Source organism: Caretta caretta, chromosome 4 (genome assembly GCF_965140235.1).
Source record: "Caretta caretta isolate rCarCar2 chromosome 4, rCarCar1.hap1, whole genome shotgun sequence".
NCBI lineage: Eukaryota > Metazoa > Chordata > Testudines > Cheloniidae > Caretta > Caretta caretta.
Genome location: NC_134209.1, coordinates 100,914,729 through 100,936,146, shown reverse-complemented (window position 1 = coordinate 100,936,146; position 21,418 = coordinate 100,914,729). Strand labels below are relative to the sequence as shown.

At 48.4% G+C, this 21,418-nt stretch overlaps 2 protein-coding genes across 7 annotated transcripts in view; both read right to left on the bottom strand.

The window, feature by feature from the left end:
• The window catches only part of LNX1 (ligand of numb-protein X 1), a 374,186-nt gene that overhangs the window by 162,395 nt on the left and 190,373 nt on the right, over positions 1-21,418 (bottom strand). The window lies entirely within an intron of this gene.
• On the bottom strand, positions 11,940-13,739 carry LOC142071920 (uncharacterized). The gene is made up of 2 exons (XM_075127925.1): positions 13,096-13,739; positions 11,940-12,504 (listed from the first exon to the last, which is right to left on the bottom strand). The coding sequence occupies exons 1-2, from the start codon at positions 13,499-13,501 to the stop codon at positions 11,984-11,986; spliced, it is 927 nt and encodes a 308-aa protein (XP_074984026.1). The 5' UTR covers positions 13,502-13,739; the 3' UTR covers positions 11,940-11,983.

Here is a 21,418-nt window from a genome sequence, read left to right as displayed (position 1 = left end):
GGACCGACCTGAACAGACAAAGGTTTTGAGAGGGGAAAAGAGGTAGGGATCCCTGTAATGCCAACAGCAGACACAGATTTTCCAGATCGGGGAACCTCAGGCAAGTCAGTGGTGCGGATTGTAGAAAGAGAAGTTCCAGTATCAACAAGGAAAGGGAGAGAGAGATCATTTACAGTCAGGACACATTCTCCAGTAGGGGACAGAGGAAATAAGGGAGCTAAAACTTTGTGAGGTTCCCCAGCATCCCATCATTGTTGGGGTGAAAAATAGGGTTGGGGATCAGCTGGAGGAACCAGCGGGGGGGTTCACTTGATTTCCCATACAATTATTAGGTCGTCTTGGACACTCTTTTTTCCAGTGTCCAGGCTGTTTACAGTAGTTACAAACCCCAGTTAATCCAGCCCCCCGCCCCCTTCCGCAACCCCGTCCCTGTCCCCGGTGTGGTCTGCTTAGTCCTGAATAATGCTGTATCTGCAGAGCCATTAACTTTTGGGAGGACTGTTCCTCCTTTCCTTTTAAAGTGCGGTGGCAATGCTCTGCTACTGCCAGCAATTTGTCCATAGTTTCAGTCTCCCATCCCACACTTATTCCTTTTAACATGCTGCCTGTGGCAGGGAGAAGACCATCAACAAATGCATGCCAAGGCCCCCTGCCCATTTACATCGGGCTCTTGTATTCCTGAATGTTGTAGGAAAATATCAGTTAGCCGGGACCTATAGTCGCCTGGGCTTTCTCCTTGCCCTTGCTTACAGCAACGTATTGCTGTCCAGTTTGTTTTAGGAGACCACACTTTGGGAATGGCTTGATGCAGATGCTTCCAAAGAGCCATACACCGGTCTCTGTATGCTGAATCTGGGCCAGTACTTTTTATGGTACTCAGCTGGCCAGTCTGCGGCAGCCAACCATTTTTCATAATAACTGGCAGGAGCTAACAATTTACACAGTTGGAGGAGATCTGTCTCAGAGGGTTCATAGGTTTCACAGATTAACAGAAACTCCTCAGCAAATTTGACAGAGTTTTCCTGTGGTTTGGGAAAACTTTTAACTATAGATAAAAGTTCCGTACGAGTCCAGGGCTTATAATCCCATATGGACTCACTTTGTCCCATCTTAAGGGCTCGTAAGGGTGCCACAACAGTTTGATCAGTCTCTCTCATTAACCTCCCATCGGATTCTCTTTTCCAAGAAGAGATGTCAAGAGAATCTTTGCAGTCTGCTTTGGATTTCTTCTTCATAATATTTTGCAGAGCTGTGAGGCCAATGAGGGTATCTTCTTCACTTTCATTATCTGTAGTCACTGAAGATTTTTCCTTTTCTGATTTCTTATTTGCGCAGGAGTATGGTGGGGGTTGGGTTTGATCCGGATCATTGCACAGGACTGGGCAAAGGGGAGCGCTTGCACTAGTGGTGGGAGAGACTGCATCCAATTGAACTGTTAGTTTTTTTGATAGAATTTTTAAGAGAGGTGAGTTTTGACTCAGTCCATCTACGATTTGCCTCTTCCCACCACTGCATGAAGCAGTCTACTTCTCCTCTCTCCAATTTGGTTTTTGGGAGGACGAGGTTGCTTTTTAAAGTGTCCACTCGATCCTTGTCCCAAGAACCTAACAGTGGCCACTGTAATTTGGGGTTCTCTAGAGCTAATTTGGACCATTTTTCAAGAAACCTACAAGAGTCCGGACCCCCCCTAAAATACATAAAATAAGCTGGAGTTCCCTTAGGGAACTGTTCTACCTTAGACTTCTGATTACCCATCCAGGAGGACTTCACACAGCACTCACACAAGAAGGAAATTCGGGCTCAGCAGAGCGGTGCCCGGTGCAACACACAGAAAGGAGCCCACAGGCTACTGCCTCAACTGCCCTTGCTTTCACACCAGGGGTTACACCCAAGGCGTGGTGCGGCCGCAGCTGTGCAGATTCCACTTATTCAGACCATGGGGACGGGGACCCCTTGGTCAGCCAGTCTCCGGACAGAGATGGCTCCCAGATTCACACACACACCACGGGGAAGACGGACAGACACAAAGACAAGACAGTCCTCAAACCGGTTAAAGCACAAAAATAATAATTACCTGAGACGTCTGATTCCAGAAGCTGGATCCAAAGACCCCTACCCGAACAGAGTGGGAACCAACAAGTTCAATGGTGTAGACTGCGCTGCTGCTGTGTACCTTTCTGTCTTGTGGAGGATCGCTTGGACTAAGCGTCCAGGCGCCGGCTGCCATGATCATCCTGCAAGGCAGTCAGGGATCACACAGCCTCAGTGAAGCCGCTTGCCATCTCAGTGGAACCTCCAAATTGTCAAAGTTTGACTCAGACTCACAATTTATCAGACCACTCTGTTTTATTAGCAAAGCTGCTCTGCTAATACATTTAGAAGTGAGCCCCCCAAGTGGGGCTTGTGTCTCTTAATTTATACAGCTTGCTGGAGAACAAGTTACAGAGAAGTTACAGACAAAAGAAGAAAAAGATTTTAGTCACCACCCTTCGAGATTCCTGAGACCAGTCATGTATCTTCAATTACCTGCCACCCTTAACAATCTCCTTTAACAGCTTCCAGTTAACTTAACTAATTGCCCTTCACACCTTCCATTCTGATGCCTGCTTCTTAGACGTGCTGGCTCTATCTTAATTGCTTCTCCATTCAAAAGCTAACCGTCCCTACGTGTGCTCCCTCAGATACTTTGTAACATGTTTTGGCATGCCCTCTCATATACAATGTATCCAGCATGTCCCCTTATACAACGTTATACAATGTTATACTTCCACACTACCCACATATGATTTCCTCTCAAAGTTAACTGAGAATGAATACAATTATTTTTTATATTCCATGGATTATTTATGTAACAATAACTAAAGTCTCTCACAAGCAGGACTCTTAGTGTAGGTCTACACTGCAGTGTAAGCCTGAGCTCAGACTTGGGCTTGAACCAACCCCCCTTTCTGTTTACACATGAATCTATCTGACTTGGGCCAGTAAGCCCTCAGGACCTGGATGCAAGGACCCAGCAAGAGGGGTGGGTCCGAACCCTAGTTCCACAGGGACTTGTGTCCACAGTGCATCATTATGTAGTATGGATGCAGCTCAGGCCTGGGTCACCCAGACGTGTCTCCTGAGAGTCCGCCAATGTTATCCCACAATCCCATGGGCCAGTGTTCCTATCCTATTGGGGATTCAATGGACCGGTGATCAGTACAGGGAATGGCTTAAGAGCAACTGCCGGAAAGCAAGGGATGAGTACTGCACCTCTGAGCTCCCTGTCATCCTGCCTCTTTTATGAGGACTTTGACTGGGTGCTGGGTACTGTGCAGAGCACTGAGCCCCAAGCTGTTCACAATAGCCTGGTCATCCAGAGTGGTGACCATCTTACCCCCAAATTTAGTATAGGACCAGAGGAGAGCCAGCAGGTGCTGGATCAGGTTAGTGAAATGACTGGTGGTCACACCAGTCCCTGAGGAGGCTTTGCCACCAGAGCAGCTGCAGCATGTCCTGGGTCTGTACTCAGAGAAGCAGCCTACCATGGAATTGGCAGGAGAAACAGAAGACGCAGAAGTAGCCATGGAGTCTAGTAAGTGTTGGGCTCCATATATGTTGTTAGTAATATATGAATGAGAGGTTTCAGAGTAACAGCCGTCTTAGTCTGAATTCGCAAAAAGAAAAGGAGTACTTATGGCACCTTAGAGACTAACCAATTTATTTCAGCATAAGCTTTCCTGAGCTACAGCTCACTTCATTGGATGCATACTGTGGAAAGTGTAGAAGATCTTCTTATACACACAAAACATGAAAAAATACCTCCCCCCACCCCACTCTCCTGCTGGTAATACCTTATCTAAAGTGACCACTCTCCTTACAATGTGTATGATAATCAGGTTGGGCCATTTCCAGCACAAATCCAGGGTTTAACAAGAACGTCTGGGGGGGGGGGGGGGGGGGGGAGGAAAAAACAAGGGGAAATAGGTTACCTTGCATAATGACTTAGCCACTCCCAGTCTCTATTCAAGCCTAAGTTAATCGTATCTAATTTGCAAATGAATTCCAATTCAACAGTTTCTCGCTGGAGTCTGGATTTGAAGTTTTTTTTTTGGTTGTAATATCGCAACTTTCATGTCTGTAAACACGTGACCAGAGAGATTGAAGTGTTCTCCGACTGGTTTATGAATGTTATAATTCTTGACATCTGATGTGTGTCCATTTATTCTTTTACATAGAGACTGTCCAGTTTGACCAATGTACATGGCAGAGGGGCATTGCTGGCACATGATGGCATATATCACATTGGTGGATGTACAGGTGAACAAGCCTCTGATAGTGTGGCTGATGTTATTAGGCCCTGTGATGGTGTCCCTTGAATAGATATGTGGGCACAGTTGGCAACGGACTTTGTTGCAAGGATAGGTTCCTGGGTTAGTGGTTCTGTTGTGTGGTATGTGGTTGCTGGTGAGTATTTGCTTCAGGTTGGGGGGCTGTCTGTAGGCGAGGACTGGCCTGTCTCCCAAGATTTGTGAGAGTGTTGGGTCATCCTTCAGGATAGGTTGTAGATCCTTAATAATGTGTTGGAGGGGTTTTAGTTGGGGGCTGAAGGTGACGGCTAGTGGCGTTCTGTTATTTTCTTTGTTAGGCCTGTCCTGTAGCAGGTGACTTCTGGGAACTCTTCTGGCTCTATCAATCTGTTTCTTCACTCCGCAGGTGGGTACTGTAGTTGTAAGAATGCTTGGTAGAGATCTTGTAGGTGTTTGTCTCTGTCTGAGGGGATGGAGCAAATGCGGTTGTATCACAGAGCTTGGCTGTAGACGATGGATCGCGTGGTGTGGTCAGGGTGAAAGCTGGAGGCATGTAGGTAGGAATAGCGGTCAGTAGGTTTCCGGTATAGGGTGGTGTTTATGTGGCCATTGCCTATTAGCACTGTAGTGTCCAGGAAGTGGATCTCTTGTGTGGACTGGACCAGGCTGAGGTTGATGGTGGGATGGAAATTGTTGAAATCATGGTGGAATTCCTCAAGGGCTTCTTTTCCATGGGTCCAGATGATGAAGATGTCATCAATATAGCGCAAGTAGAGTAGGGGCATTAGGGGATGAGAACTGAGGAAGTGTTGTTCAAAGTCAGCCATAAAAATATTGGCATAATGTGAGGCCATGAGGGTACCCATAGCAGTGCCGCTGATTTGAAGGTATACATTGTCCCCAAATACGAAATAGTTATGGGTGAGGACAAAGTCACAAAGTTCAGCCACCAGGTTAGCCGTGACATTATCGGGGATAGTGTTCTCGACGGCTTGTAGTCCATCTTTGTGTGGAATGTTGGTGTAGAGGGCTTCTACATCCATAGTGGCCAGGATGGTGTTATCAGGAAGATCACTGATGGATTGTAGTTTCCTCAGGAAGTCAGTGGTGTCTTGAAGATAGCTGGGAGTGCTGGTAGCGTAGGGCCTGAGGAGGGAGTCTACAAAGCCAGACAATCCTGCTGTCAAGGTGCCAATGCCTGAGATGATGGGGTGCCCAGGATTTCCAGGTTTATGGATCTTGGGTAGTAGACAGAATATCCCAGGTCGGGGTTCCAGGGGTGTGTCTGTGCGGATTTGATCTTGTGCTTTTTCAGGGAGTTTCTTGAGCAAATGCTGTAGTTTCTTTTGGTAACTCTCAGTGGGATCAGAGGGTAACGGCTTGTAGAAAGTGGTGTTGGAGAGCTGCCGAGCAGCCTCTTGTTCATATTCCGACCTATTCATGATGACAACAGCACCTCCTTTGTCAGCTTTTTTGATTATGATGTCAGAATTGTTTCTGAGGCTGTGGATGGCATTGTGTTCCGCACGGCTGAGGTTATGGGGCAAGTGATGCTGCTTTTCCATAATTTCAGCCTGTGCACGTCGGCAGAAGCACTCTATGTAGAAGTCCAGTCTGCTGTTCAACCTTCAGGAGGAGTCCACCTAGAATCCTTCTTTTTGTAGTGTTGGTAGGGAGGTCTCTGTGGATTAGTATGTTGTTCAGAGGTATGTTGGAAATATTCCTTGAGTCAGAGACGTCGAAAATAGGATTCTAGGTCACCACAGAACTGTACCATGTTTGGGGGGTGGAGGGGCAGAAGGAGAGGCCCCGAAATAGGACAGCTGCTTCTGCTGGGCTGAGAGTGTAGTTGGATAGGTTAAGAATATTGCTGGGTGGGTTGAGGGAACCATTGCTGTGGCCCCTTGTGGCATGTAGTAGTTTAGAAAGTTTAGTGTCCTTTTTCTTTTGTAGAGAAGCAAAGTGTGTGTTGTAAATGGCTTGTCTAGTTTTAGTAAAGTCCAGCCACAAGGAAGTTTGTGTGGAAGGTTGTTTTTTTATGAGAGTATCCATTTTTGAGAGCTCATTCTTAATCTTTCCCTGTTTGCTGTAGAGGATAAGGTCGAAACAGCAGACTGGACTTCTACATAGAGTGCTTCCGCTGACGGGGGCTGGCTGTGCAGCTCTTTCAGAGTGCGTATCATCATGTGTGTTTGCCTGGAGTCAGAACAGGCTGTATCATAAGCAGTAGGGAGGCAGGTTTCAGAGTAGCAGCCGTGTTAGTCTGTATCCACAAAAAGAAAAGGAGGACTTGTGGCATCTTAAAGACTAACAAATTTATCTGAGCATAAGCTTTCGTGAGCTACAGCTCACTTCATCGGATGCATGCAGTGGAAAATACAGTGGGGAGATTTATATACACGGAGAACATGAAACAATGGGTGTTACCATACACACTGTAATGAGAGTAATGTAATGACAGAGGATATGGAAAAAGCTAATGTACTCAATGCTTTCTTTGCCTCTGTTTTCACTAACAAGGTCAGCTCCCAGACTGCTGCGCTGGGCATCACAAAATGGGGAAGAGATGGCCAGCCCTCTGTGGAGATAGAGGTGGTTAGGGACTATTTAGAAAAGCTGGACGTGCACAAGTCCATGGGGCCGGACGAGTTGCATCCGAGAGTGCTGAAGGAATTGGCGGCTGAGATTGCAGAGCCATTGGCCATTATCTTTGAAAACTCGTGGCGAACGGGGGAAGTCCCGGATGACTGGAAAAAGGCTAATGTAGTGCCAATCTTTAAAAAAGGGAAAAAGGAGGATCCTGGGAACTACAGGCCAGTCAGCCTCACCTCAGTCCCTGGAAAAATCATGGAGCAGGTCCTCAAAGAATCAATCCTGAAGCACTTGCATGAGAGGAAAGTGATCAGGAACAGCCAGCATGGATTCACCAAGGGAAGGTCATGCCTGACTAATCTAATTGCCTTTTATGATGAGATTACTGGTTCTGTGGATGAAGGGAAAGCAGTAAATGTATTGTTTCTTGACTTTAGCAAAGCTTTTGACACGGTCTCCCACAGTATTCTTGTCAGCAAGTTAAGGAAGTATGGGCTGGATGAATGCACTATAAGGTGGGTAGAAAGCTGGCTAGATTGTCGGGCTCAACGGGTAGTTATTAATGGCTCCATGTCTAGTTGGCAGCCGGTATCAAGTGGAGTGCCCCAAGGGTCGGTCCTGGGGCCGGTTTTGTTCAATATCTTCATAAATGATCTGGAGGATGGTGTGGATTGCACTCTCAGCAAATTTGCGGATGATACTAAACTAGGAGGAGTGGTAGATACGCTGGAGGGGAGGGATAGGATACAGAAGGACCTAGACAAATTGGAGGATTGGGCCAAAAGAAATCTGATGAGGTTCAATAAGGATAAGTGCAGGGTCCTGCACTTAGGATGGAAGAATCCAATGCACAGCTACAGACTAGGGACCGAATGGCTAGGCAGCAGTTCTGCGGAAAAGGACCTAGGGGTGACAGTGGATGAGAAGCTGGATATGAGTCAGCAGTGTGCCCTTGTTGCCAAGAGGGCCAATGGCATTTTGGGATGTATAAGTAGGGGCATAGCGAGCAGATCGAGGGACGTGATCGTTCCCCTCTATTCGACATTGGTGAGGCCTCATCTGGAGTACTGTGTCCAGTTTTGGGCCCCACACTACAAGAAGGATGTGGATAAATTGGAGAGAGTCCAGCGAAGGGCAACAAAAATGATTAGGGGTCTGGAACACATGACTTATGAGGAGAGGCTGAGGGAGCTGGGATTGTTTAGCCTGCAGAAGAGAAGAATGAGGAGGGATTTGATAGCTGCTTTCAACTACCTGAAAGGGGGTTCCAAAGAGGATGGCTCTAGACTGTTCTCAATGGTAGCAGATGACAGAACGAGGAGTAATGGTCTCAAGTTGCAGTGGGGGAGGTTTAGATTGGATACTAGGAAAAACTTTTTCACTAAGGGTATGTCTACACTACGGAATAAGGTCGAATTTATAGAAGTCGGTTTTTTAGAAATCGGTTTTATATATTCGAGTGTGTGTGTCCCCACAGAAAATGCTCTAAGTGCATTAAGTGCATTAACTCGGCGGAGCGCTTCCACAGTACCGAGGCTAGAGTCGACTTCCGGAGCGTTGCACTGTGGGTAGCTATCCCACAGTTCCCGCAGTCTCCGCTGCCCATTGGAATTCTGGGTTGAGATCCCAATGCCTGATGGAGCTAAAACATTGTCGCGGGTGGTTCTGGGTACATATCGTCAGGCCCCCGTTCCCTACCTCCCTCCGTGAAAGCAAGGGCAGACAATCATTTCGCGCCTTTTTTCCTGAGTTACCTGTGCAGACGCCATACCACTGCAAGCATGGAGCCCGCTCAGGTAACCGTCACCCTATGTCTCCTGGGTGCTGGCAGACGCGGTACGGCATTGCTACACAGTAGCAGCAACCCCTTGCCTTGTGGCAGCAGACGGTACAGTACGACTCGTAGCCGTCATCGTCATGTCCGAGGTGCTCCTGGCCACGTCGGCTGGGAGCGCCTGGGCAGACATGGGTGCAGGGACTAAATTTGGAGTGACTTGACCAGGTCATTCTCTTTAGTCCTGCAGTCAGTCCTATTGAACCGTCTTATGGTGAGCGGGCAGGCGATACGGACTGCTAGCAGTCGTACTGTACCATCTTCTGCCGAGCAGCCATGAGATGTGGATGGCATGCAGTCCTTCTGCACCGTCCGCTGCCAGCCAAAGATGTAAAAGATAGATGGAGTGGATCAAAACAAGAAATAGACCAGATTTGTTTTGTACTCATTTGCTTCCCCCCCTCCCCTGTCTAGGGGACTCATTCTTCTAGATCACACTGCAGTCACTCACAGAGAAGGTGCAGAGAGGTAAATCTAGCCATGTATCAATCAGAGGCCAGGCTAAACTTCTTGTTCCAATAAGGACAATAACTTAGGTGCACCATTTCTTATTGGAACCCTCCGTGAAGTCCTGCCTGAAATACTCCTTGATATAAAGCCACCCCCTTTGTTGATTTTAGCTCCCTGAAGCCAACCCTGTAAGCCGTGTCCTCAGTCGCCCCTCCCGGCGTCAGAGCAACGGCAAACAATCGGGCATCTGAGAGTGCTGTCCAGAGCAGTCACAATGGAGCACTCTGATGGGGCTAAAACATTGTCGCGGGTGGTTTTGGGTACGTATCGTCAGGCCCCTGTTCCCTCCCTCCCTCCGTGAAAGCAAGGGCAGACAATCATTTCGCGCCTTTTTTCCTGAGTTACCTGTGCAGATGCCATACCACGGCAAGCATGGAGCCCGCTCAGGTAACCGTCACCCTATGTCTCCTGGGTGCTGGCAGACGCGGTACAGCTTTGCTGCACAGTAGCAGCAACCCATTGCCTTCTGGCAGCAGATGGTGCAATACGACTGGTAGTCGTCCTCGTCGTGTCCAAGGTGCTCCTGGCCACGTCGGCTGGGAGCGCCTGGGCAGACATGGGCGCAGGGACTAAATTTGGAGTGACTTGACCAGGTCATTCTCTTTAGTCCTGCAGTCAGTCCTATTGAACCGTCTTATGGTGAGTGGGCAGGCGATACGGACTGCTAGCAGTCGTACTGTACCATCTTCTGCCAGGCAGGCAAGAGATGAGGATGGCTAGCAGTCGTACTGTACCATCTTCTGCCGAGCAGCCATGAGATGTGGATGGCATGCAGTCCTTCTTCACCGTCTGCTGCCAGCCAAAGATGTAAAAGATAGATGGAGTGGGTCAGAACAAGAAATAGACCAGATTTGTTTTGTACTCATTTGCCTCCTCCCCTGTCTAGGGGACTCATTCCTCTAGATCACACTGCAGTCACTCACAGAGAAGGTGCAGCGAGGTAAATCTAGCCATGTATCAATCAGAGGCCAGGCTAACCTCCTTGTTCCAATAAGAACGATAACTTAGGTGCACCATTTCTTATTGGAACCCTCCGTGAAGTCCTGCCTGAAATACTCCTTGATGTACAGGCACCCCCTTTGTTGATTTTAGCTCCCTGAAGCCAACCCTGTAAGCCGTGTCGTCAGTCGCCCCTCCCTCCGTCAGAGCAACGGCAGACAATCGTTCCGCGCCTTTTTTCTGTGCGGACGCCATACCAAGGCAAGCATGGAGGCCGCTCAGCTCACTTTGGCAATTAGGAGCACATTAAACACCACACGCATTATCCAGCAGTATATGCAGCACCAGAACCTGGCAAAGCGATACCGGGCGAGGAGGCGACGTCAGCGCGGTCACGTGAGTGATCAGGACATGGACACAGATTTCTCTGAAAGCATGGGCCCTGCCAATGCATGCATCATGGTGCTAATGGGGCAGGTTCATGCTGTGGAACGCCGATTCTGGGCTCGGGAAACAAGCACAGACTGGTGGGACCGCAAAGTGTTGCAGGTCTGGGACGATTCCCAGTGGCTGCGAAACTTTCGCATGCGTAAGGGCACTTTCATGGAACTTTGTGACTTGCTTTCCCCTGCCCTGAGGCGCATGAATACCAAGATGAGAGCAGCCCTCACAGTTGAGAAGCGAGTGGCGATAGCCCTGTGGAAGCTTGCAACGCCAGACAGCTACCCGTCAGTTGGGAATCAATTTGGAGTGGGCAAATCTACTGTGGGGGCTGCTGTGATGCAAGTAGCCCACGCAATCAAAGATCTGCTGATATCAAGGGTAGTGACCCTGGGAAATGTGCAGGTCATAGTGGATGGCTTTGCTGCAATGGGATTCCCTAACTGTGGTGGGGCTATAGACGGAACCCATATCCCTATCTTGGCACCGGAGCACCAAGCCGCCGAGTACATAAACCGCAAGGGGTACTTTTCAATAGTGCTGCAAGCTCTGGTGGATCACAAGGGACGTTTCACCAACATCAACGTGGGATGGCCGGGAAAGGTGCATGATGCTCGCATCTTCAGGAACTCTGGTCTGTTTCAAAAGCTGCAGGAAGGGACTTTATTCCCAGACCAGAAAATAACTGTTGGGGATGTTGAAATGCCTATATGTATCCTTGGGGACCCAGCCTACCCCTTAATGCCATGGCTCATGAAGCCGTACACAGGCAGCCTGGACAGTAGTCAGGAGCTGTTCAACTACAGGCTGAGCAAGTGCAGAATGGTGGTAGAATGTGCATTTGGACGTTTAAAGGCGTGCTGGCGCAGTTTACTGACTCGCTTAGACCTCAGCGAAACCAATATTCCCACTGTTATTACTGCTTGCTGTGTGCTCCACAATATCTGTGAGAGTAAGGGGGAGACGTTTATGGCAGGGTGGGAGGTTGAGGCAAATCGCCTGGCTGCTGGTTACGCGCAGCCAGACACCAGGGAGGTTAGAAGAGCACAGGAGGGCGCGGTACGCATCAGAGAAGCTTTGAAAACCAGTTTCATGACTGGCCAGGCTACAGTGTGAAAGTTCTGTTTGTTTCTCCTTGATGAAACCCCCCGCCCCTTGGTTCACTCTACTTCCCTGTAAGCTAACCACCCGCCCCTCCTCCCTTCAATCACCGCTTGCAGAGGCAATAAAGTCATTGTTGCTTCACATTCATGCATTCTTTATTCATTCATCACACAAATAGGGGGATGACTACCAAGGTAGCCCAGGAGGGGTGGTGGAGGAGGGAAGGAAAATGCCACACAGCACTTTAAGCACAGCACTTTAAAAGTTTACAACTTTAAAATTTATTGAATGACAGCCTTCTTTTTTTTGGGCAATCCTCTGTGGTGGAGTGGCTGGTTGGCCGGAGGCCCCCCCACCGCGTTCTTGGGCGTCTGGGTGTGGAGGCTATGGAACTTGGGGAGGAGGGCGGTTGGTTACAGAGGGGCTGCAGTGGCAGTCTGTGCTCCAGCTGCCTTTGCTGCAGCTCAACCATACACTGGAGCATACTGGTTTGGTCCTGCAGCAGCCTCAGCATTGAATCCTGCCTCCTCTCATCACGCTGCCGCCACATTTGAGCTTCAGCCCTGTCTTCAGCCCGCCACTTACTCTCTTCAGCCCGCCACCTCTCCTCCCGGTCATTTTGTGCTTTCCTGCACTCTGACATTATTTGCCTCCACGCATTCGTCTGTGCTCTGTCAGTGTGGGAGGACAGCATGAGCTCGGAGAACATTTCATCGCGAGTGCGTTTTTCTTTCTTTCTAAGCTTCACTAGCCTCTGGGAAGGAGAAGATCCTGTGATCATTGAAACACATGCAGCTGGTGGAGAGAAAAAAAAAAGGGACAGCGGTATTTAAAAAGACACATTTTATAAAACAGTGGCTACACTCTTTCAGGGTAAACCTTGCTGTTAACATTACATACATAGCACATGTGCTTTCGTTACAAGGTCGCATTTTGCCTCCTCCCACCGCGTGACTACCCCCTCAACCTTCCCCCCTCCCTGTGGCTAACAGTGGGGAACATTTCTGTTTAGCCACAGGCAAACAGCCCAGCAGGAATGGGCTCCTCTGAGTGTCCCCTGAAGAAAAGCACTCTATTTCAACCAGGTGACCATGAATTATATCTCACTCTCCTGAGGATAACACAGAGAGATAAAGAACGGATGTTGTTTGAATGCCAGCAAACATACACTGCAATGCTGTGTTCTACAATGTTTCCCGAGTATGTGTTACTGGCCTGGAGTGGTAAAGTGTCCTACCATGAAGGACGCAATAAGGCTGCCCTCCCCAGAAACCTTTTGCAAAGGCTTTAGGACTACATCTAGGAGAACCGCAAATGCCAGGGCAAAGTAATCCTTTCACATGCTTGCTTTTAAACCATGTATAGTATTTTAAAAGGTACACTCACCAGAGGTCTCTTCTCCGCCTGCTGGGTCCAGGAGGCAGCCTTGGGTGGGTTCGGGGGGTACTGGCTCCAGGTCTAGGGTGAGAAACAGTTCCTGGCTGTCGGGAAAACCGGTTTCTCCGCTTGCTTGCTGTGAGCTATCTACAACCTCCTCCTCCTCATCATCTTCTTCGTCCCCAAAACCTGCTTCCGTATTGCCTCCATCTCCATTGAAGGAGTCAAACAACACGGCTGGGGTAGTGGTGGCTGAACCCCCTAAAATGGCATGCAGCTCATCATAGAAGCGGCATGTTTGGGGCTCTGACCCAGAGCGGCTGTTCGCCTCTCTGGTTTTCTGGTAGGCTTGCCTCAGCTCCTTCAGTTTCACGCGGCACTGCTTCGGGTCCCTGTTATGGCCTCTGTCCTTCATGCCCTGGGAGATTTTGACAAAGGTTTTGGCATTTCGAAAACTGGAACGGAGTTCTGATAGCACGGATTCCTCTCCCCAAACAGCGATCAGATCCCGTACCTCCCGTTCGGTCTATGCTGGAGCTCTTTTGCGATTCTGGGACTCCATCATGGTCACCTGTGCTGATAAGCTCTGCATGGTCACCTGCAGCTTGCCACGCTGGCCAAACAGGAAATGAGATTCAAAAGTTCGCGGTTCTTTTCCTGTCTACCTGGCCAGTGCATCTGAGTTGAGAGTGCTGTCCAGAGCGGTCAGAATGGAGCACTCTGGGATAGCTCCCGGAGGCCAATACCATCGAATTGTGTCCACAGTATCCCAAATTCGAGCCGGCAACGTCGATTTAAGCGCTAATCCACTTGTCAGGGGTGGAGTAAGGAAATCGATTTTAAGAGCCCTTTAAGTCGAAATAAAGGGCTTCATTGTGTGGACGGGTGCAGGTTTACATCGATTTAACGCTGCTAAATTCGACCTAAAGTCCTAATGTAGACCAGGGCTAAGAGGGTGGTGAAACACTGAAATGCGTTACCTAGGGAGGTGGTAGAATCTCCTTCCTTCGAGGTTTTTAAGGTCAGGCTTGACAAAGCCCTGGCTGGGATGATTTAACTGGGAATTGGTCCTGCTTCGAGCGGGGGTTGGACTAGATGACCTTCTGGGGTCCCTTCCAACCCTGATATTCTATGAGAGTGATTAGGTAAGGTGAGCTATTACCAGCAGGAGAGCGGTGGAGAAAAAACTTTTTGTAGTGATAATCAAGGTGGGCCATTTCCAACAGTTGACAAAAACGTCTGAGGAACAGCAGTGGGGGGGGGGGGAGGAGAGAATAAACATGGGGAAATAGTTTTACTTTGTGTAATGACCCATCCACTCTCAGTCTTTATTCAAGCCTAAGTTAATTGTATCCAGTTTGCAAATGAATTCCAATTCAGCAGTCTCTCGTTGGAGTCTGTTTTTGAAGTTTAACTTTTTTGTTGAACAATTGCAACTTTTAGGTCTGTAATCGAGTGATCAGCAGAGAGGCTAACAGAGGGAGTCAGCAGAGAGGCTAACAGAGGGAGTTTGCCTGGGAGTTCACCTGGGGAGAGCCCACTGAGGCTTACATCTTGCAGGCTTCTCTGAGTAGTTACAACAACTCCTGAGGAAGCTTGTAGAAGGAAGGTAATATGGATGGGGAGTGTTCAGCTGTTGTGACCTGCACTGGGATGTGCCATGTCTGTCTTTCATCCATAGGACAGAAGCGACTTTGTCTGTACAAAGTGCAAGCTGGTCTCCATATTGGAAGAGAAGGTTCAAGGTCTGGAGCAACAGGTATTGACCCTGCGTTGCATAAGAGAAACTGAAGATTTCCTGGACAGACATCAGGATATGCTTCTACAGACACAACAGTCTGAAGATTCAGAGCAGGCTGCACTGCGGGGACAGGACAACAGTGAAGAAATTTGGCAGCATGTGACCTCCAGAAGAAGAAAGAGGAGCATCCATGTACCAGCAACACAGATACTGGTAAGTAACCGTTTTCATGTTCTCTCCTCAGGTACTAATGCAGAGAGTGGACTAGTTGATACATCTGAGGGAAGGGAACAGAAGGAGACTCCGCCGATTGGAAGGCATGAGATGCACTGTCCTAGGGTTGGGGGTTCCACGACCACCGCTCCCAAGAGAAGGAGGCGGGTGGTGGTGGTCGGGGACTCCCTCCTCAGGGGGACTGAGTCATCTATCTGCTGCCCTCACCGGGAAAACCGAGAAGTCTGCTGCTTGCCAGGAGCTAGGATTCACGATGTGATGGAGAGACTGCCGAGACTCATCAAGCCCTCGGATTGCTACCCCTCCCTGCTTCTCCATGTGGGCACCAATTATAAGAATGACCTTGAGTGGATCACTGCAGACTATGTGGCTCTGGGAAGAATGATAAAGAAGTTTGAGGTGCAAGTGGTCTTCTTGTCCATCCTCCCCATGGAAGGAAAAGGTCTGGGTAGAGACCGTCGAATCGTGGAAGTCAACAAAAGGCTACGCAGGTGGTGTCGGAGAGAAGGCTTTGGATTCTTTAAACATGGGATGGTGTCGCAAAAAGGAGGAGGAGTGCTAGGCAGAGACAGGCTCCACCTAACGAAGAGAGGGAAGAGCATCTTCGCAAGCAGGCTGGCTAACCTAGTGAGGAAGGCTTTAAACTAGGTTCACCGGGGGAAGGAGACCAAAGCCCTGAGATAAGTGGGATACCGGGAGGAAGCACGAGCAGGAAAGCGTGAGATGGCAGGGCTCCTGCCTCATACTGAGAAAGAGGGACGATCAGCGAGTTATCTCAAGTGCCTATACACAAATGCAAGAAGCCTGGGAAACAAGCAGGAAGAACTGGAAGTCCTGGCACAGTCAAGGAATTACGATGTTATTGGAATAACAGAGACTTGGTGGGATAACTCACATGACTGGAGTACTGTCATGGATGGATACAAACTGTTCAGGAAGGACAGGCAGGGTAGAAAAGGTGGGGGAGTTGCATTGTATGTAAGGGAGCAGTATGACTGCTCAGAGCTCTGGTATGAAACTGCAGAAAAACCTGAGAGTCTCTGGATTAAGTTTAGAAGTGTGAGCAACAAGGGTGATGTCGTGGTGGGAGTCTGCTATAGACCACCAGATCAGGGGGATGAGGTGGACAAGGCTTTCTTCCGGCAACTCACGGAAGTTACTAGATCGCAGGCCCCGGTTCTCATGGGAGACTTCAATCACCCTGATTTCTGCTGGGAGAGCAATACAGCGGTGCACAGACAATCCAGGACATTTTTGGAAAGTGTAGGGGACAATTTCCTGGTGCAAATGCTGGAGGAACCAACTAGGGGCAGAGCTCTTCTTGACCTGCAGCTCACAAACCGGGAAGAATTAGTAGGGGAAGCAAAAGTGGAGGGGAACCTGGGAGGCAGTGACCATGAAATGGTCGAGTTAAGGATCCTGACACAGGGAAGAAAGGAGAGCAGCAGAATATGGACCCTGGACTTCAGAAAAGCAGACTTTGACTCCCTCAGGGAACTGATGGGCAGGATTCCCTGGGAGAATAACATGAGGGGGAAAGGAATCGAGGAGAGTTGGCTGTATTTTAAAGAATCCTTATTGAGGTTACAGGGACAAACCATCCCGATGAGTAGAAAGAATAGTAAATATGGCAGGCAGCCAGCTTGGCTTAACAGTGAAATCCTTGCTGATCTTAAACATAAAAAAGAAGCTTACAAGAAGTGGAAGATTGGACAAATGACCAGGGAAGAGTATAAAAATATTGCTTGGGCATGCAGGAGTGAAATCAAGAAGGCCAAATCACACCTGGAGTTGCAGCTAGCAAGAGATGTTAAGAGTAACAAGAAGGGTTTCTTCAGATATGTTAGCAAGAAGAAAAAAGTCAAGGAAAGTGTGGGCCCCTTATTGAATGAGGGAGGCAACCTAGTGACAGAGGATGTGGAAAAAACTAATGTACTTAATGCTTTTTTTGCCTCTGTCTTCACGAACAAGGTCAGCTCCCAGACTACTGCAGTGGGCATCACAGCATGGGGAGGAGGTGACCAGCCCTCTGTGGAGAAAGAAGTGGTTTGGGACTATTTAGAAAAGCTGGACGAGCACAAGTCCATGGGGCCGGATGCGCTGCATCCGAGAGTGCTAAAGGAGTTGGCGGCTGTGATTGCAAAGCCATTGGCCATTATCTTTGAAAACTCATGGTGATCGGGGGAAGTCCCGGATGACTGGAAAAAGGCTAATGTAGTGCCCAGCTTTAAAAAAGGGAAGAAGGAGGATCCTGGGAACTACAGGCCACTCAGCCTCACCTCAGTCCCTGGAAAAATCATGGAGCAGGTCCCCAAGGAATCAATTCTGAAGCACTTGGAGATGAAAGTGATCAGGAACAGTCAGTATGGATTCACCAAGGGCAAGTCATGCCTGACTAATCTAATTGCCTTCTATGACGAGATAACTGGCTCTGTGGATGAGGGGAAAGCAGTGGACGTGTTGTTCCTTGACTTTAGCAAAGCTTTTGACACGGTCTCCCACAGTATTCTTGCCAGCAAGTTAAGGAAGTATGGGCTGGATGAATGCACTATAAGGTGGATAGAAAGTTGGCTAGATTGTCGGGCTCAACGGGTAGTGATCAATGGCTCCGTGTCTAGTTGGCAGCTGGTATCAAGTGGCGTGCCCCAAGGGTCGGTCCTCGGGCCGGTTTTGTTCAATATCTTCATAAATGATCTGGAGGATGGTGTGGATGACACTAAACTGGGAGGAGAGGTAGATATGCTGGAGGGTAGGGATAGGATACAGAGGGCCCTAGACAAATTAGAGGATTGGGCCAAAAGAAATCTGATGAGGTTCAACAAGGACAAGTGCAGAGTCCTGCACTTAGGACGGAAGAACCCAATGCACCGCTACAGACTAGGGACCGAATGGCAAAGCAGCAGTTCTGCAGTAAAGGACCTAGGGGTTAGAGTGGACGAGAAGCTGGATATGCATCAACAGTGTGCCGTTGTTGCCAAGAAGTTCAATGGCATTTTGGGATGTATAAGTAGGGGCATTGCCAACAGATTGAGGGATGTGATTGTTCCCCTCTATTCGACATTGGTGAGGCCTCATCTGGAGTACTGTGTCCAGTTTTGGGCCCCACACTACAAGAAGGATGTGGATAAATTGGAGAGAGTCCAGCGGAGGGCAACAAAAATGATTAGGGGACTGGAACACTTGACTTATGAGGAGAGGCTGAGGGAACTGGGATTGTTTAGTCTGCGGAAGAGAAGAATGAGGGGGGATTTGATAGCTGCTTTCAACTACCTAAAAGGGGGTTTCAAAGAGGATGGATCTAGACTGTTCTCAGTGGTAGCTGATGACAGAACAAGGAGTAATGGTCTCAAGTTGCAGTGGGGGAGGTTTAGGTTGGATATTAGGAAAATCTTTTTCACTAGGAGGGTGGTGAAACACTGGAATGCGTTACCTAGGGAGCTGGTGGAATCTCCTTCCTTAGATGTTTTTAAGGTCAGGCTTGACAAAGCCCTGGCTGGGATGATTTAGTTGGGGATTGGTCCTGCTTTGAGCAGGGGGTTGGACTAGATGACCTCCTGAGGTCCCTTCCAACCCTGATATTCTATGATTCTATGACCAAAGAGATTGAAGTGTTCTCCGACTGGTTTTTGAATGTTATAATTCCTGACGTCTGATTCTTGTCCATTTATTCTTTTACGTAGAGACTGTCCAGTTTGGCCAATGTACTTAGCAGAGGGGCATTGCTGACACATGATGGCATATATCACATTGGTAGATGTGTAGGTGAACGAGCCTCTCAGTGTGGCTGATGTGATTAGGCCCTATGATGGTGTCCCCTGAATAGATATGTGGACACAGTTGGCAATGGGCTTTGTTGCAAGGGTAGGTTCCTGGGTTAGTGGTTCTGTTGTGTGGTTGCTGGTGAGTATTTGCTTCAGGTTGGGGGGCTGTCTCTAAGCAAGTACTGTCTCCCAAGATCTGTGAGAGTGATGGGTCGTCCTTCAGGATAGGTTGTAGGTCCTTGATGATGTGTTGGAGAGATTTTAGTTGGGGGCTGAAGGTGACGGCTAGTGGCGTTCTGTTATTTTCTTTGTTGGGCCTGTCCTGTAGTACGTAACTTCTGGGCACTCTTCAGGCTCTGTCAACTGGTTTCTTCACTTCCGCAGGTGGGTATTGTAGTTGTAAGAATACTTGATAGAGATCTTGTTGGTGTTTGTCTCTGTCGGAGGGGTTGGAGCAAATGTGGTTGTGTCGTAGAGCTTGGTTGTAGATAATGGATCATGTGGTGTGGTCTGGATGAAAGCTGGAGGCATGTAGGTAAGTATAGCGGTCAGCGGGTTTCCGGTATAGGGTGGTGTTTATGTGACCATCGCTTATTAGCACCGTAGAGTCCAGGAAGTGGATCTCTTTTGTGGACTGGACCAGGCTGAGGTTGACGGTGGGATGGAAATTGTTGAGATCATGGTAGAATTCCTCAAGGGCTTCTTTTCCATGGGTCCAAATGATGATGATGTCATCAATGTAGCTCAAGTAGAGTCGGGGCATTAGGGGATGAGAACTGAGAAAGTGTTGTTCTAAGTCAGCCATAAAAATGTTGGCATACTGTGGGGCCATGTGGGTACCCATAGCAGTGTCGCTGATTTGAAGGTATACATTGTCCCCAAATACGAAATAGTTATGGGTGAGGACAAAGTCACAAAGTTCAGCCACCAGGTTTGCCGTGACATTATCGGGGATACTGTTCCTGATGGCCTGTAGTCCATCTTTGTGTGGAATGTTGGTGTAGAGGGCTTCTACATCCATAGTGACTAGGATGGAGTTTTCAGGAAGATCACCGATGGATTGTAGTTTCCTCAGGAAGTCAGTGGCAGTAATCCATGTGGATGCTAATGCAGTATCCTGTTTACTTCCCCCATTCATTCTGACCCATTCCTGAGTGCTGACAGCTGCAAACTTTTCCTGTAGTAGGAATTCCCCAAAAGGCAACAGCGTATTTTCTGGGCCCTCCTCTATGGACACTCATAGATGTTTTTCTCAGGTCACAGAAGCCTGAAAGGCTCCGTGTCATACATGGCTGGTTTGCCACCAGTAGCTTGGAATAGAACGTCCCTTTGCTATTAAGGAACCTCCTGGATTATGTCCTCCAAAAAGTGGAAAGCCTGAGAAGGATTGAGAAACTTTAGGTAGTAAATCCACACCCCTCCACACAGACCCCTCACGCTACAATGGTCTGAGATTTAAAAATCTCAAAATTTCACCTTTACCATTGTGCATGAACTCTTTTCGTTCTGCTTAACTCAGTTGTGTCCACGGAACTTCTGGGAACCAACAAGTTCCACTGAGAATATACTGAAGCTGAGTTTCACAAAGTATCATTTTGTGGACTTGAGATTCAACAGGCCCTTTTCTCTGAGGATGCACTGGAATGTTTTTGAAAGACTAAAACAATAATGTACTGTTTGAGGTCAGCTTTCAGGCCCGTTCCATCGCTGCAGCCCTCCCAGCTCTGCACCCCAGCCACACTCCAGCAGAAGCCTGGGATTCTGAACTTTCATTAAGCCGTCAGAGGAACCGTTTCCATGATGGACTTATGGTGGACATCCTGGTCAGGGCCAAGAAGCAGGTACCATACCAAAGGGGAAAAAGAATTCATGGCAAATGGAAAGGCACAGACAGGCTGTCAAGCATGAGGAGAAACTTACAGCACAGTTTTTGGAGCAGGAACATTGGAGGAAGACAGATCACAGCAGGAAGTCCTGTTTGGGAGTCTGCTTGGTCTGATGGCCACAAGAGTTCAGGTTCCTGCCCCATGCATACCACATCCTGCATCTCCTCCATGGTACCATTAGCAACACACTGAACATTTCCGTGGTGGGCGACCCAGGCACCTCGGACTGAACGCTAGTTGGACAGGGCAAATGTACCCACTGCAGTTGTCCATCCCCATGCAACAGCACCAAGTGTGTGATAAACGTGCCAGAGAGGGAAGGGTGAATGGGGGGCCAGAGGACATGCAAAAGTAGGCAATTTGTTTGTTTGCCCTGGTTTCACGGTTTTGCACCGTTCAATGTTTGTGTTATGCACCTTATTTTATTGCCGTTTGAGTGTCGGTTTATCACTGGTGTTTGTGTGTTGTAATGGCAGCTGGCCTGCCTGACAATACTTTAAATTTTTTTCTTTTTTGTAATACAGACATGTTCAAAAATAAAGGCTTTTATTTAATAAAGTTTATTACCATCACTGCATTACATCATATAATGTGTATTTTGAAGAATAAAGATAAAGGCATGATAAGGCACAACTGGGAAGTTGTATCCATACACAATTTCTGAGCACATCTATTCAGATCAATCCATGATGAAAATCCAGAGTTCACGT